Source organism: Filicampus tigris, chromosome 9 (assembly GCF_054856515.1).
Source record: "Filicampus tigris isolate MCC_2025a chromosome 9, RoL_Ftig_1.0, whole genome shotgun sequence".
Taxonomy (NCBI): Eukaryota; Metazoa; Chordata; class Actinopteri; order Syngnathiformes; family Syngnathidae; genus Filicampus; species Filicampus tigris.
Window position 1 is genome coordinate 22,505,323 of NC_141225.1, and position 17,953 is coordinate 22,523,275.

The 17,953-nt window shown below is 43.2% G+C and overlaps 2 protein-coding genes across 7 annotated transcripts; both read left to right on the forward strand.

Annotated features, from left to right (window-relative positions):
- Window positions 1-948: 948 nt before the first annotated feature.
- Window positions 949-9,013, forward strand: LOC147142588 (bone morphogenetic protein 7-like). 6 transcript variants are annotated; one of them, XM_086041969.1, is made up of 8 exons: window positions 949-1,383; window positions 5,231-5,233; window positions 5,360-5,549; window positions 6,326-6,474; window positions 6,875-7,081; window positions 7,459-7,529; window positions 7,638-7,748; window positions 7,851-9,013. In XM_086041969.1, the coding sequence occupies exons 1-8, from the start codon at window positions 975-977 to the stop codon at window positions 7,998-8,000; spliced, it is 1,290 nt and encodes a 429-aa protein (XP_085898095.1). In that variant the 5' UTR covers window positions 949-974; the 3' UTR covers window positions 8,001-9,013. The 6 variants fall into 6 exon arrangements, with proteins under 6 accessions (XP_085898095.1, XP_085898092.1, XP_085898090.1 ...); XM_086041966.1 differs by lacking the exon at window positions 5,231-5,233 and having other exon boundaries at window positions 6,323-6,487; window positions 6,888-7,081; XM_086041964.1 differs by lacking the exon at window positions 5,231-5,233 and having other exon boundaries at window positions 6,323-6,474.
- A 1,085-nt stretch (window positions 9,014-10,098) lies between these two features.
- LOC147142589 (dysbindin-like) lies at window positions 10,099-16,760 on the forward strand. Its single transcript, XM_086041976.1, has 4 exons — window positions 10,099-10,357; window positions 15,636-15,788; window positions 15,885-16,028; window positions 16,128-16,760. The coding sequence occupies exons 1-4, from the start codon at window positions 10,315-10,317 to the stop codon at window positions 16,373-16,375; spliced, it is 588 nt and encodes a 195-aa protein (XP_085898102.1). The 5' UTR covers window positions 10,099-10,314; the 3' UTR covers window positions 16,376-16,760.
- Window positions 16,761-17,953: the final 1,193 nt, after the last annotated feature.

Consider the following 17,953-nt stretch of genomic DNA (forward strand, 5'->3'; position numbering starts at 1 on the left):
TGTGTCGCGTAGTGGCGTCACGGACACTCAGAACGGGTTTGTGTGTTTGGAGCCGTTCAGACTGAGAGACGCATCCTGTCGACCACCCAAAAGTGGTTTCATTCCCTCTTGCAAAAATCGTATTTCATGTGCTTTGTGACTTTTCAGACTACAAAAAAGCCACCCAGTTTGAATCCGGATGAGCTAGAAATTGGATTTTGGCTGGCAGTCTGAACAAGGCCTCTGTTTGACACGTGTCTGGTGAATTTCCCAGCAACAGAAATTTTGTTGCCCATTGAAATTTCCCAGAGCCCCAGCCTCGTCGGGCAACCACTTTTCACGCCACTGCACAGACGTACAGTGTACTTTGTTGAAGCAAGTTCACACGCAGCCTATAGTGTTTAACAGCGAGTGCTTTGCAGTTTCACATTGTTTCACTAATTCACTGAGGCCATTGGCAAGTCTCTTCATGTCACGGTAGCTGATCACTCCTCGGAGTACACCCCCCAAATAATTAGGGTGGGACCGACCTGATTGTTTCAGTTCAAAGAAGTCTGTGTTGATTAGAGGGCTTGGGGGATTTTTTTTTGTCTTGATGGACATTATGGAAGTTATCGAATTCTTTCGATGCAATACAAAAAAAACGGCATTGCTCCAGTGGTTAAAATAGCGCCTTCTAGACTCCAACATATACGATAGACACGCTTCTTTAAAGGACATAATTAAGATAATCTTGTCTTTTCAGTGTAGATCAAATGAAGCCCCCGCCGACCCCCACCCCCCGCCCCTCCTCCTCTTACACAGGGTTCTAAACGCGCTCCCAAATTTGCCATAAGAAAGGAAAGCGCACGACTGGAACACACGGCAGAGGACGGTGTTACGTCTGATTATTGCAGATATTTATGAGATCACGGCATTATCCTGTTAGTCTTGATCCTGGGAATATTGACAAGTGATCGATTACCTCGATAACTTTTCGAGACGCGCGTAACAAGATGGTTCGAACTGTGACATGCGTCTTGGGGACACTGATTCTTTTCCTGACTTGGAGTTGTGGCGTCTTGTCCACTAAGATGTCCTTCTCCAACTTCTCCGTGGACAACGAGGTGCGCTCCAGTTTCATCCACCGACGACTGAGGAGCCAGGAGCGCAGGGACATGCAGCGGGAGATCCTCTCCATCCTGGGGCTGCCTCATCGCCCGCGACCCACGCAGGTCCACTCCAGGCTCAACGCTGCCCCGTTGTTCATGCTGGACCTGTACAATACTGCCTCGACAGACGCACCGCACATGAGATATTCCAGCTACAATCCCCATTTGGAGCCCCTGGCATCCCACCCGGTGACCCTGCAAGACAGTCGCTTCCTGGATGATGCTGATATGGTCATGAGTTTTGCCAATCTCGGTGAGTTTCTCGCCCACGATTGAGTAGGAAACGCGCAAGTTCAGCTATTTCATTCATTTTAATGATGAAACCATTGACATTATTGGATTGAAAAAGAAAATAATATTATAATATATTATAATATAATGTCATTTTTTTTTTTCTTAGAATGGAAGTCAACCCCCCCAAAATGCTTTCCGATGATATGTTCTATGCGCCTTCACGAGTTGAAACACGGCATTCTGATTAATATTGCCTGAGTGGAATATGAGTTAAGCAGCAAAATCCACACGTTTTTAGCCATCTCAGGAGACGGCCATTTTGTCACTTCAGGGCTCACTTCCGGTCACAGCTCACCTGTTTTCCAAAGCTGAGCCATGATTGGTCATTATCCGAGCCCTGAGCAACTGTGATGTCATTTTCAGTCAAGGGCAATTGGCAAATCGCCCCCCCCCCTGAGATGGACAAAAACTAGGAGATTTTACTGATTGATATTCCATAAACGCATGTTTAATCAGAATGACATGTTTCAACTAGTGGGCCTGCATAGAACATATTCTTATAAATACATTTTTGGGGTTGACTCCCTCTTTAATTCTTCACGCGCATGCCCTGACCTGGTGGCACAAAACAAATGATGAATATACGTAAACACACATACTTGGATCAGTGCACTTGTTGGTCACGCAGAATGCAAATTGATCATTAACCCTCATCTCACCATTCTACTGATTTGCACGAATTACACCGTACAGTTGTAGAGTGAATATATGGGACTTTTAATTCAGACCGGCCATTCATTCTTACCCAGCTTTCCCCTGTTCAGGATCACAGGTGAGCGGTAGCCTCTCCTAGCTGACAATGGGCGTAAGGCGGGGTATATCCCGGATCGGTCGCTAGTCAATCACAGGTACATATCCAGTTCATACAGACAGACATTCATCGGACCGCTTCGTGGACGATTTAGAGTCAGATCCGGCAGATGACACTGAGGCGAAAATTCCTTGCGTTTGAATTTCATAATGGTGTTCCCATGTGAATAGAGTTTGTCTCGTAATAACCGTAACGCTATTCTTGGGGTAACATCTGTGACTTGCACTCGGACTATGTTGCTGTCAACATGTCCTTTCTCTGCTTTATGAGGCAGCGGGGGCCCTATGTTTTTGGAATGTGGGAGAAATCCCATGCAAGCATGGGAAGAACATGCCAAGGCCCAAGCCAAAATTCATTCGCAGAAACTTTGACTGGGAGGCTGACATACTAACTACATGCCTCGAACGTGCTTCCCTTAAATTAAAGTGTGTACAAATGTACACGATACACAATGTTTTTTTTCTTTTTCAAATTTCTTGAAAGCTTGAAAGAGGTTGCAGGGTAGTTGCTGAAGTTAGTTGTGCAGATTTTTTTTTTTTTTTTGTAGCTTTCACATTTTTGGAAGTATGAAGATCCAGTTTTCAGCGGAACGACGCGGTAGGAGACTATAGACAGTTTGGTGCCAGTATGGATGTCGCGTTTCCTGCAATTGCTGCCTCAGGGCCTGGCAGAAGGTGAAAGGTCAATTGGCAAGAGATGAAGTTTATTTGAAGGAATTGTTTATACTCTCATCCATTTGCTCTAATGTGATTGACTTTGAATTTATACACACAAATAAATAGCCATCTGAGATGAATAAATCTGAAAGAAGACAACATAACCTGTTTAAATAGCAGTAATGTGCAATGTGATTTTTAAGCGCACCATAGACTCCCGTGCTGATCCTTTTTTTTTTTTTCTACGTTTTTAACTCGGGGGCGCCCTCATTGTGTTGGAGCAGCATGGTGGTCCCCAGATGATGGCTTCAAGACTTAAATGGATTATGGTATTTCCCCTGTAAAGATCACAGCATCTAGCAGATGAAGGTATATCCTGCAGGTGGACTATGCTTTGTGTGTTCGTTTCGTCGGGGGGTGGGGGCGAGATCATGAAGTCAACATTGTGAGAGAGGATTTATTCATACAATAGGAAATGTGGAAAGCGCTTGTATGTCCACACCAAAGTTATGGTGGAATGGGAATGTGTTTGTGTCATTGCCATGCACATTGCAATGTGCAGTTCTGAATATACACATGGGTGCAGTATGGGCCCTTTTTTTTTTTTTTTTTTGGAGAACTGACAGATTTAACAGCTTTTCTTTTGAGGGAGAAAAAAAAACGTTTCAGGAAAAACACTAAACAGTTGATGTTAGGGTTCACGTAAGGGGATCATTCGAAGAAAATCACTGTAATTTTCCGTATTGGGTACAACCACTCGAAAACAAGCGCATGCAGGCTTCCATCGCCGCAGTGGTTTTGTAGATTGGACACCACAAATGTACCGATTGTCAAACTTGATGAATCTGTGCAAACCCTGAACAAACAGACACCGTCTGGAGCAGATGTATTCATACGGGGGGGGGGGGGACATTTGTTTTGACAAAGTCCTCTTGCTAACTGTGATAATCTGAAAGAAAACAGTTTGGAGTTGGCGCAACGCTGTCAAACTTGTCAACACGCGTATAGGCTTTAAACGCCGTGATCGGGAGTGACGTAAAGACCGCACGAAAAGCTGAGCTTCAAGCGATGCATTTGATATTTGAAAGTCTTCACAAATAATTCCCAAGTCATGTTTTTTCTCACCCCCCCCCCCCCTTTTATGTTTTCTTTTCTTTATTCCGCTACCGCTCCGATTCGTCAGAAAGCCACCCATGCCGTTTGTCTCAGAAAATCACAAACGGTTAATGGAAGCTCCACGTCTGTGTGGCCCTGCAGTGTCAGGGGCAAAGTGAAGTGTTGAAATCCCTCCCAGAGGGAAGTTTGCATATCTGAGGTCTGATCTTTGCAGCTAATGGTCCCTAACGTAAACACGCCAAGTCCTTACAAGCAATTATTGCTTTCATAAAAATACCCCCCGTTCCCTTCCAGCGTTTAATTGCGGTCACACAAATGACTAGCAGGGTTCAGAATGCACAGCGCTTAAGAGCGAGTGGGCTGCGCGCGCGTGCGTGTGTCTGTGTGTGTGTGTGTGTGTTTTTTTGTGGCGTTAGAAGTGTTTTGAAAAGACGGTGTCAATGTGCGTGAGGCCTTTCGGGCTGTGAAATGAAAATTGTAGCGGTGTTGGAGGCTTTTGTGTTGTGATGTCACGATGATGTCAGCGGGCTGTTCAAAGCTGCTGCACCGGTCGGCTCGGCGCACCTTCGCCGGAGACCTTCGGCGCTCTTTCCAAGGACAAACATGTTGCCTAATGCTGCAAAAACACCGGCAAGCGTCAGGGAGCTTTGGGGTCTTTTCTGGCCGCCATTTTTGTGGAAAGTCTGAGCCAGTTTTCATCTGGCAGGGAGGAAAAGCCACAATGCTGCTGCCGCTTGACGTCTCTCCTCGACAATCAGGGACTGCCGTGATGCATGGGAAACGGATCAGGGAGGCGCGGGCGCTACACAATCTGGCAGCGACATGAATTGCGTGGATTTCGATACTTCATGTGAATGTGTTTGTAAAAGCACGCTGGCAGCTGTGGTTTTCCGGGCAGCGCCTTAATGGGCCTTTTCTTGTGGCGCGCACATGTGGGAGCCAAATTGGGTGCCGGGTGTGTTTTTATCCCTTGTATCGGCATGTATGGCAGACTTAAGTGATGTTTAGATCAATCATGTCGCAAAGTGAGGCGAGAGTTTTTCTATTCCCGCTGCGGCGTTTCCGAGATGTGGCGAGAGGCGACACACATCAGAGAATTGTGTGAGTCTCCCAATAGTTTGGATGGAACTTGACATCACCGCCTGCTTCCGCATCTCACGGTGGCTTTTTCCGCACGAGGGAGAAACTTTCTGTTTGAGGGTCAAATGTTTAGTGTGTGCCAGCTGGTTTAAATAATACGCCATGAATCATGGCGTTATTGTAATGGCGTGGATTGTAAATTGCGCGTAAAAGCCTCAATCAAATGTTGATTTATAACTTCTGCCCCATGTCTATTTTTCTTTTCCTAACAGTTGATCAGGATCAAGAACTTCTGTACCAGAAGCACCAAAGGGAATTCAGATTCGATCTTTCCCGTATTCCAGAGGGAGAGGCTGTCACAGCAGCGGAGTTGAGGATTTTTAAAGATTTCATCCTGGAACGCTATGAGAATGAGACATTCCGAATCAGAGTCTACCAGGTCTTGAAAAAGGCGGCGGACACGTAAGAAGCTTTGACATCTCTTCTTTCTGTATTTAAAAAAAAAAAAAAAGTGTATATATATATATTGTATATATTATGAGCTATTTTTAGAACAGGCCCCGGGGTTCTTGGCGACACCCAAGTGCCCTCTACTGACAAGCTGCCACTTATTATACAGTACTAGTAATTATAATCTCTAACGGGAATTTCAAACCCACTTTGCCAACTTAAAATGATGTTGCTGATCTTTTCATTTTTTTATTATACAATCATTGCAAAGTGCTGCTTTCCCCCTTTTTGAAAGTCACTGACTTGCTTATCTCAGCATGTTGGAGGGCTATGGTGGAGGACGTGGAGCGGGGCCTTTCATCGGTGACAGTAGGGCTGACGACATTTGATGAGGGCAAGACCATTGTCATTCGCAGGCGGCAGGGCCCTTGCATAAAGGCCACTCAGACACACAGACGGGCAGGCGTCACAACAAAAGACAGATGTCTGCTTGAGGGTCTAAAAATCACTCCGTAAACAAAGCTATTGTCTGTGAAATCTGCTTTTAAGAGGAGACGCTGTTGTTGGGGCGAGACCACACACAATTCAGCCGGTTTGCTCAAGCAGTGTGTGCGCGTGCGTTCATTACAATGGCTGTGAGGAAAACCATGATATTGCTCCTGATTTGTCCACTAGTAACATGTGTACTCACTCCATTAGTGAACCTTTTAATGGTATACATTTTACTATTTTGAATTTAGCTAGGGTCATTATCATGCATTTATCCTTTTATCAATTTCTTGCAGCAGTGAAGTGGATCTATTGCTGGTGGAACAGCGAGAGGTGTGGGCCGCAGAGGAGGGCTGGCTCATCTTTGACCTGACTGCCACCAGTAATCTTTGGTTGGCCAACCCTGAGCACAACCTGGGCCTCCAACTGGTCCTGGAAGACAACCATGGTCAGTCAACTTCATACATTATTTACTACATTGAAAGCGTGCTTATTTTTTCATATGATGTTAACGTGAAAACGCCATCGCCTGCTAAATTCTGAATGATCTAATGGCATTCAATATTTTTATTGGCCAATAATATGTTAAAGCAGACAAGGAATTTCTCTCTGTTAGGTGGAGAATCACTGTACTAGAGCAGAAAAAACACTAAAACAAAGTTGACATTTAGCACAAAACACCAATTTTCTAAAGTTCACAGTCATTAAGCAATATAAACAGGATAGCGATGGACCACAACAACTTCATTATTCATCATTCGATACTTTGCCGCCATTGGAGTGGAAACTGAGCACTTCACTGTGCAATTCATAATGCTCCCCCTGTTGGTCACTCTATTCCACTGCAGGTTATCGGAAGACCCCCAAACTAGCGGGGCTGTTAACAGGCAGCGGAGCACAAGAAAAGCAACCCTTTCTTGTGGCTTTCTTCAAATCCAACGAGGTTCGCTTTCGCAACATCCGTTCCGCCCACGGCCACAGGGGGCGCCATTCCAACCGCTCCAGGCCACAGAAGACCGTCCAAGACGCACTGAAGGCAGTGGAAGCCGCAACAGGTGTCCGGTTCACACATTTTCACCTTAGACAGTAGTTGCCGCCTACAGTGTTCACATGGGAGAAAAGAGAACATATGTAAGTGTAAAGTTGAAGAACTAAATGAATAAATTACAAAACAAAGAAGAAGAAGAAGAAGAAGAAGAAGAAGAACAACAACAACAGATCACCGTATTATTTCTCTCTCCTTCTCTCTCATATATATATATATATATATATATATATATATATATATATATATATATATATATATGAAATATTTCATAATTCTATTTTTAAAAATACTTTTGCTGATAACAGCTTACAGCTATCATAACTGCACCTGTATGATTATGCGAAAACGTGTAATTCTTTGTATTTGTTTCATTTTCAACGTTAGATCTCGGCATATCCAAAGATGGATGTAAGAAACATGAGCTGTATGTCAGTTTCAGAGATTTGGGATGGCAGGTAAGGTGTACATTTTCTTAAAAAATGTTTTCTTATTCAGTATTTGTGTTCTGTTTGATGTATTCCTTAATATAACATAACTGGATGTGCCTCTTTTATTCCCTTTAGGACTGGATCATTGCACCAGAGGGCTATGCAGCGTACTACTGCGAGGGGGAGTGCGCCTTCCCACTCAATTCCTACATGAATGCGACAAACCACGCCATTGTGCAAACCCTGGTAGGTCTCGCGCAGTCCCGACGACGGCCACCTTTACCGCAGATTTCAGGCTCAGCGACAAAGTGTGCAAACTCAACTGATTTATACATCTTCAAAACACAGGTGCACTTCATCAACCCGGGAACAGTGCCGAAGCCCTGCTGCGCTCCCACGCAACTCCACGGCATCTCCGTGCTCTACTTTGACGACAGCTCCAACGTCATCCTAAAGAAGTACCGCAACATGGTGGTCAGGGCTTGCGGCTGTCACTGACGGCTGATCATCCATTATACAGTACGAGCTCATTTATGAGGGATGTTCAAAATCGAGGAGGAAGCGCTGGAACCAGAGACAAGAAATGGTTTACTGCCTATCTCACCGAGTAGGCTTTTATCCGTGCGACTGTATTTATGACCAGCAGCTGACCACTGGTGACACAAAAAAGATGTTTTAAGATTGCTTTTTTTCATGGAAATATGCACCAAAATCAATCCGCGCAGGGATACTTGAACTGGTTTCAACAGCGGTTATCACTGTTAGGATCAGATGCCGTCTATATTTTAGTTTTGACTTTTCAGCCGCAGGAGGATCCAATTCAATTTCCTGCCATGATGTATTTGCTTGATTGTGAATTGAACGTGAACTTTTCACCACTGACCTGCCATGTGAGCAACACTGCACATTGTGTTCTGGAAGGACTGAAGCAGATCCAGACGGCCATAAAAGTGGCCGGGACTGGTTCCGCAGGCCAGTTAGACCAAGTTTCGGCAACATTTCCAAGACTGTGTGAGACTCTAAATAATGTTTGGACCCTAAATAATGTTTGGACCCAAATGAAAGGTTTAGCTCCTCGGGGCATGTTTACATCAGCTTATGAAAGATATTTCGCACCGTCTCCCGTACTGCAGATGGCTGTGGGTATGCATCGGTTATGTCCAATGTCACATTTGCTTAGAAGTCTAATAAAGTGAAAGCGTTACAAGAAAAAGCATCGAAGCACAGCTCGAAGTTACCTACACGGAATTATCTTGTTTGCACTGACAGGCATGTGACTAGATGTGACATGAGCACGGCTTCCAGTTTCTTCAAGTGAGTATTGGGTGACAGGTGACCAGTCCGGGTTGTACTCGACTTCTTCCCAAATCAGTTGGGATTGGCCGCAAGTCACCTGTGAGCGCGATCGAAACATGGATGGATGGTTGCAAAGCAGCTAGCAAAGTTCTACACAAGGGGGTGGTGTTGTTCTCTGGAAGTCATTCCCTCACTCTAGATGCACTTATATACATTTACAAGCAAAAAAAAGGTTAAGAGTATATATATTTGAAAAAAAAAAGTATGTATACATCCATATTAAGTCAGACCTTTCTTTTTTTATTCTAAATTGTAATTCTACAAAGTGGTTTGAAATAATATGTATTGTTTCATACCTTGATGCATTTTGGTCAATGTTATTATATGACATACTCTGCACATTTTTTTTTTTCGTCCATAAATGTTTGATTTCATCATCTTGAAAAGGCTTGGAAAAATTGTTGTAGTCAGTCCTTGCAAGCTTCAGCTACAGCAGGTATTTTTATTTTCCAAATGTTTACTTTAAGACACACACTTGGGAGGGAAAAAAACAAGACACGGAAATTGTTTGTAGGGCAAAGATTATTTAAACGCAGACTGTTTTGTGTTGACATTAGTCTGACAATCTGTGTGGGTTTATCAATATCAAATATTGTTACAATTGTAATTTGGAAGGGAACAAAATGCTTCATGAACATAAAACCTGGGAAAGCCATTAACTAAAAAAACAAACAAACATTGGATATACTTTAAAATATTGAAGTAAGTACATTGAAGTAATCTGGGCCATCTATTTTAGGATCGACCGAACTCCAAGTAAAAGGATTAATTATGTTTAGTTATAATGCCAATTTAGTTATTTTCATTTTTCGACCATTTGAAAAAATTGCTTTGCTTCAGCTGAAGTAATCAGTTGACATGAAGTTAAAAACCTCACGTTGCGCTAAAGAAATGACATCTGTCAAAGCTAAAATATTATTCATCACAGATTACTTCAACTTTTAAAGTACCAGTCCAAATGTTTCATTTTTTCAGTGCATGAAAAGTGTATTAAGGCCTAGATAATTGTGATCATTTTTTAAAAATATTTTTTCTATAAGGTATTTAAGTGTCACTCAGTTGATCTTGCGAGTGTAGTTAAAGACCTCGAGAGAGGGAAAATCAGAAAACAAAGTGTGTGTGTTGCAAGATAAGAATAACTCCAAGTCTCTCCTCGGTATTTTCCACTTCATTACATAAAATCCCTTTTGTCAATCCCTTTCCCTCTTTCAGCTCCTCCCTCCTCGCTGTCATTGGTCAGCTGATTGACTTGACAAAGCCCCTAACTTGTTTCCTACCTCATCCGAGGGGCTCACAATCCACTGAGGAGAGAAAGGGAGAAGATTGCATTGTGGCAGTCGGCATCAATTCCTCTGGGATGCAGAGGCACTGGGACATGATTGACATCCTCTCTGCTGAACGCTCACAAGGCTAAGACATCATCATCATCATCATCATCATCATCATCATCATCATCATGAGCTCCTCATCGGGCAGCCTTCACAGCAAACGCCTTCCTTGTAAGTAATTGTTTGAACTTCTCAGCCTCGGGAGGACTCAATTATTCTGCAGGGCGATGGTGTTTTTTTTCTCCAGTATTAGAGTGTAAAGTACTCATTGCATCAAAAGACAGAGGAGTAAATGACAACTTCTGTGCATGGGGGGGGGGGTGTTTGTGTATTTCACGACAGAAATATGTGGTAAGAAAACTAATTCATTGTCATGAATGTGAGTTTTATGTATTGTACGGAATCAGCTCATATCTACTGAAGCGGTTAGGGAGAGGGACATAATGTGTGAGGCGGTGTGACAGCTCATCAGCAGCGTTGAATAGCTGCAGCTGTGTTGCTTGAAGTGACGGCACTGAAGAGTGCACTGGCTGCCAAAATCAGACAGGAATGTCGAATCATCAGCCTGAGTAATGTCGCACTAATTCCTTCTGAATAGGTCATGCTAGTCATCACCGGCGCAGGAACTAGACGTGCCCCTTTACCTCATAGCCACACACACACACACAGAGCTTCGTCCATGACCTCTTATTTCTAATTGGATTATGGGATGCCATCAGAGCGCAGTGGTTTTGTTCCTCAAACACGCCGCCTCTGTGAGGATTTACACAAGGCTGAGAGTGAACTCGTGCGATTAGACAAGGCTCAAAAGTATCAAGCCGTGACTCCGGCGACCATCTGTTGCTCTGTTCCGAGCCTCCGTACTTCACCTGGCCGTGTCTTGATTACTGTGGGAACATGTGAGAGTTGCAATTGAGTACGTTGTCGAAGGGAGTTTAACCAGCTGTTGTAAACATTTCAGTATGATGTCAGGGGGAGACACATTTGAGCAGAAGTAGCCGAACAATTATACTACCGAGTCTTGTGATTTTGCCTTTAGAAAGCACCAAAGTGGATATGAATGGCATATGTTGATTTTTTTTTATTTTTTTTTTTTATTTTTTTTTTTTTTTTACAACATAATTTGAGCAGTTACATTTCCCACGCCAGTCCTTACATGTGACATGACTGTAATTTATGTAATTTTTTGGAGGAAGAAAAAAAGATTCTTCCAAAATCGAATGGGCGTATCATACACGAGTACGCACGAAATAATGAAAATTCATCACATTTATATAGAACTTTAGCAAACTATCTGCGTACAGAAATAGCCCCCTGATATCACAGAGTTCCTTAATGAACCTGTCAGTCTGTATAAGTGGATTTGGAAATACAGCTAAAAGAGTGGCTGTGTCAGCTGATAAATCCTGTGGCGCTTCGGGACTTATGGAGGGCAGTAGGGCAAGACAATGACCTACAAACAGTCCTCAGTAGGTGTGGATTTGACGCAAGGAAATATATTTGACACATTGACACTGTCACTGCAAAAACTTGTCTGAATGTACTGTATTTTGTGATCCTTGACATAGCCCAGTCATTATGTATAAAATACCTCAAATGAAAACGTGTCATTATTCTACAAACAAAATGATGTATTGATTGAAACTTTTTAAATTTTTTTTATTTACCAAACCCCGTTTAACCTCAAGGTGTCTGTGGCGTCTACAGGAACTGAAAAGGAAGACAACAATAAAGATGGTTTACACAATACAGCGATGAGACCCTTCAAGGCGTAGGTCTCATTTTGTCACAGTTGCTCAGAGCTCAGATAACGACCAATCACGGCTCACCTGTTTTCTGAAGCTGAGCTATGATTGTTCGTGACCTGAGCCCTGAGGGTGTGTTCTGCCATTTTCAGTCGGCCGAAGTGACAAAATGGCCGCTCGCACACAGGCTAAAAACGTGTGGATGTTCCGCAAACATAATATTAATCAGAATGCTGTGATTCAACTAGTGGGCCTGCATAGAGCATATTCTTAAAAAAAAAAATCTATGTTTGGGTTGACTTCCGCTTTAAGTAGCCTCCCTGCTCCAGTGTGTATTTTCTTCTTCTTCTTCTTCCTGTTCGGGGGCCATATGAAGGGCTTCCCGACAGCGGTATGTTGTCCTTGCAATGCTTTGTCTTTGACACGGGCCAATGTCAGCCGCTTTCCCGGGGCCGAATTGAATTCCGGGCCCGATGCCTGCGCCTCTGGGAACATGGCAGAGCAACCCAAAGTACTAAAGTTGCTGTCTCACTGATGGATTGCTTCAACCACTATCGCCACAATGATTGCTACTTCTAAACGTCCTGGATCGCCGCAGCAGCGCAAACGGTTGAAACCACTGTAACCAGTTGATGTCATCCATTTGTATAAGGAAAAGCTCATTTGTATAAGCTTGGCAAATTGCTGAGGGAGAAAATGTTTCTCCTGTGGCTTTCTTTGATAAATGCTGTTTTCAGAAGCCACACTACTCTGGCAACCAAAGGCAAGTGGATCATCTGGAGAGGCGCTTTTCCGGCCTGACCTTCCCTCTCCTTGTCACGGAGGAGTCAGCCGATGATCTCACTTCATTCGTTCGACACAGAGAGGAGTTAATGTCAGCCCCTGGGCGACAGTGAGGCCCGACGTCCTCGCATGTAGCCCCCAGATCAATGTGTTGCCTCTGCTGTTCGTGCAGTTGGCGCTTGTGAGCCGCAGCTTCAGGGTCCTGTCCTTGAAAATGGGTGAAGCACGTGGCGGAGTGACACGACTTGTTTGCACTCAAACAGAGATGGGCAATGGAAAATGCTTTTATTGTTACGTAGGGAAGATGCTTTCATTCATTTGCAGGGAATTTGCTCGCACTTTGTGTGACTCGGTGGTGTTTTGCCAAATGCCTTCACTAAGGACGATTAAAGTGGAAATCAACCCAAACACATTTTTTTTTTTCAAGAATATGTTCTATGCGAGCCCACTAGTTGAAACAAGGCATTCTGATAAATATTGCGTTTGTGGAATAAGCATCAATCCACCTGTTTTTAGCCATCTCTGGGGGCGGCCATTTTGTCACTTCTGTCGACTGAAAATGACATCACAGTTGCTCAGGTAACGACCGATCAAGGCTCAGCTTTAGAAAACAGGCGAGCTGTGATTGGTCGTTCCCTGAGCCCTGGGTGGTTGCGATGTCATTTTCAGTAGACAGAAATGACAAAATGGCCGCCCCCTGGATGGCTAAAAAAACGGGTGGATTTTGCTGCTTAACTCATATTGCACAAACGCACTATTAATCGGAATGCCATGTTTCAACTAGTAGGCCTGCCAGGAGCATATTCTTGAAAATATATGTTTGGGTTGATTTCCACTTTAAAGAAAGGATTTGAATCGATCTACTCTGAGAAAGTCCAACGAAAGTCTAAGAGGTTAGATTCATCCATGCTCCGCTAGACCTTGAGTGCTTTTCCTCTAACTTGGATCACGTTTAATCAGTCCGGGTCAATTCCCTTCACTCAAAGCTCTGCTTTTATGCAGCTCTGAATAGCCTTCCCCTTGGAGTTGTTGTCCGACTTTTTGTGGAAAGGCAGAATGTCACGCACGCACGCACGTCCGGCCCACACTGCTGCTGTACTCTCTCTGCCTGTTCCTGTCACTCCGCATTTCCAGCTGGTCCTGAGCCCTCTCGTCAATGACCTTTTCTTTCTCAACTCCCAAAGCACATACCGAGGGAAGAGAAAGGACACAGAAGAAACATCGTAAATGCACACCAGTACATGAAGGAGAGAATGACAGAAAAACAGAGCAACTGAAAGATGGGTGCAAAGCCAAACAAAATAACCACAAGAAAAAGTTTAAAAGGGGAATTAATCAATGATGTTATCAAATAAAATACAAAAGGAAAGACTAATAAGACTGATAAGAATAAGATCAATTGATGGATGGATACTTTTGTATACGTGTTAATTAGGGGTGGGAGATCTGGCAAAAATATCATATCACGATTTTTTGAAAATAATTTAAGAATCCCAATTGTGTCACATTTGTGGCCGGCTGGGATTCACACGTGGTCACGCGAGCTGCAATCATGTACTTTGGTTTTCTTAAAAGCAGAGGACCTTCTCACATAAACTGCTCTTATCAGAGAGTCGGTCATTTAAGGCTAAGGACGCAGCATCGATCGTAATGATTCCGTGGGGAAAAGACCCGGAATAGAAAAGCAAAATCAATATGAGGATGTACGCATCTGTAGCTAACCTTTAGCTCTCTATGTGGGCATAAATCTTTTTTCAGGGGGGTAATTGATGACGCAATGCGTCGATGTTAAATGAGCATTAAAACTCCTGGATAAGCAAAGAGTTTTGCTTCAACCTACAGTCTGTGATGACAAAGCATCATTTACAGAGTGCCCCTGAACTGACTCACGCCGTAAATCTTGTTCACCTGACTCTATAATTCTTCCTTGGAAAAAGAAAGCTTGGGCTTCATCATTTGGAAAAAAAAAAACATAAGATACAAAGGCCCTCTTTGCTTCAATCTAAATAAGAAAATAAAAATGAATGACCTTTACAACGTGTATATTTTGTAGTCGTCCGATAACGGGAAAAATAAATGACTCATGTGGATGACTTGTTGGCCCCAGTAACAACCAGCCACTGGAGATCTCCAGCAGGGACAAAAAAACGTCAGAGAAAGTGAAGATGATTCTAAGGGCCCAATATTGAAAAAAGATTCCCCCCCCCCACGGGACACAAATCAGGGCCATCTCCCCTTATCTTCGGTGCCTGTCCCGACGCCAGATAAATTAGGTTTTTGTCAGGAAGGGAAATTTATAAACATAACTCAACGTGGCGAAGCAGCCATGAAAAGAAGTTGAGTGGTCAATACCGCAACTTCCTTTAACAGTTCACTTGTTACGTCAATGTCTCCCCCTTCTGGTTGTGGACGGTTGCCACTACTGTGGTGCTTCAGTGGTCGTTTGGAAAACTGAAATTCTAATCTAGAATTTTCCACGCGGACTTCCCACGCGGACTTCCGGGTGGTAAAAGCTAAAACTTTGTCACCGTAAACAAACCACTATAATGTCATTTTCACAAAACGATGATTTTTGCTTTCTTCTTTAATGTCCAGGGACATGCGGTCAAGGGGGGCAGTGGAGGCAGAGCCTCACCTGAATAGGAAGAGTTAAAAAAAATTGATAAGTAAAAATATGCCTATGCATTACAATGACATTCTTTTCAAATCCAATAACATCCCTGATATAATGGTTCATATAGCCGTGCAGTATATGCATATTTTCTGTGAAAACACATGGGTGAGCAATTCAGTCCTGAATTAGTTGCTTGCCACCAGAGTGACGAACCGCAAGGGTCCGATGGACTGCACTTGATCCGATTATTAAATTCCAAATATCAACCGGAATATGCTTCTGCCTAACTTGATGTCTGTCCTTCCAGCGGAGACAGAACGAGGTCAGAGGATTCCAGATATGGACACAGGACACCAGCTTAAAGTACGAGAGAGGCAGCGTTTCTTCGAGGAAGTTTTCCAACACGACGTGGACGTCTACCTGTCGTCGGCGCACCTTTCTATCAGAGACTACACGAGACGTGAGCTGGAATGGCCCGAATGTCTTTTTTGGACAACTTTTTTTTTTTTTTTTTTTTTTTTTCTCCACCGACTTTTAACTTGTGCTCTCTTTGTAGCACCCATTGGTAGCATCTCATCCATGGAAGTGAATGTGGACATGCTGGAACAGATGGAGCTGATTGACATCTCTGACCAGGAGGCTTTGGATGTCTTCTTGAACTCTGGGGGAGAAGACAATGCCCTGAACCCCACAGCGTCAGGTAATGGACCGGCTTACCGAACATGATAGTAAAACAACAACGAATGGACCTCAAGCAGTTTTTAAATGATTTTTTGTTTCCCCCCCTTCTAATTTAAAGCTAATGGAAACAACAACCCCGAGGGAGGCATCACGAACGGACTCCTTCGACATGTCCTCGAAGGTTTTGATTCCAAATCCCGCGTGTCGTCCACATCTTCAAATTGTTCTTCCGACAGCCAGATTAACAATGCCAATCCAGGTGAAATTTGTGGAGTGATTTCCCAGGATTGCGTCACATGTAGCAACACTGTCAAGAGAATAGCAGCGGAGACCGAGGAGAAAAGTCTGACGTCATCCTCGATGTAGGAAGCGGGCTCCTCTCATCAGACCACCACCTGCAGCCATGAAAGACTGTAACCCTACCGCACAAACGTCACAGCCCTGATCTTTTGATTATATTAAAATAGGTTACGGGTGTATTTTGGAGGTAGGATTTATGGACTGTGAACACCGACTGGTTTCAGTGAAGAAAAAAATACGGTCATAAAATGTCACCCACACTGATCGCACGTTTTATGTACGGTGACGATTTTCTTCTGCTTTGTACAGCATTAACTCAACCGAGAACTGAAAAATACATAGCTAGTTATAAAGCTCACAAGGTAACACTTTTATTCCAAATTAAGAGTTTCTGGTTTTTCTAACTACACTGTTTGTTGATCAATAAAAAGAGGGAAATATGTGACACAAAGTGTTAGTTTTGTTGACGAAAAAAGGAGCACCTATAATTTGGAATTTGGCCACAATTTTTGTGGAAAAATATGTGTAACCCATTTGTGAATGTTTTTTTTTTTTTTTTTTTTTTTAAAGGTGGGGCCTAGGCTGAAATGTCACACACAGCAAAAAAAAAAAAAAAAAAAAAAGCTGAAGGAGACAAAGGCTAATCATAAGTAAGCTAATGATTTTCTATGCCGACAGCTGCATCCAGAAAACCACAGCCCAAGTCATTGTTCCCACTGTGTCGTCATGTAAGATGAACACCTCTCTCCTTTTAATTAATTGGACGGTCCAATAAATCAAATTAGTGACATTTCAAGTTTGGCAACTTTCCCACATGCATATGCCATGATGCCAACGTAGCTGAGTGCGAATTGAGGCTCAGGATGGATTCAAATCTTGCTTGATCGTATTCTGTTACTTCTTTGGCAGGTCTGAAGGCAATCAGTCTTGGGCGTGGTTCATTTTCACCAGGGGCCAGATTGGTTTGAATTTCTTTTATCCCATCATGCATTAATCAATTTAAAATTTTACACTTCGATTATCATTGCCCAACAATTTTTTCAGGCCATTGGGGACACATTGCAGGTTGGCCTTTTTTTTTCTTTTTTTTTTAAACGGAGTGAAACTACGCATTCCTGACATATTAGGATAGATGCGGTAGTAAAACACAAACAGTATTTTGGTGCAGTATTTATTTTTCAGCTTTGTGCAGAGGCCTTTCTTACTACAGTAGCAAGAGGAGATGCTGATGGACGATAAACTTCACGTCGATGAGGACAGCTGTGATGAAGTCTCAGAGATGGACAACATCAATCCTAATATACAGCAAAACCTGAGCCCTGTGGTGAGCCATCATTTGCAATCCACCTCGAGCATAAAACCGATCCGGTGACAATTCTGTGCAAATTGGCAGAAAAAGTGTCTGGTGCAAAGACATTTTCAAACAAATGTGCAGTGTCGGTTAATCACATTTAATAGCAACTGCTACACTTATCTTCACTGTTTCACAAACATTACAGGTAGAAGAAGAAGAAAAAAAAAAAGTACATTTGACTTGGGAATATCCTCCAAGATTTGGTTTGATGTGGACAGTCAAGCACATAGAATAACATCCAGACCTACAGCAACTAAATTAAATTGCATGCCTGATACTCTGTTCAAGGA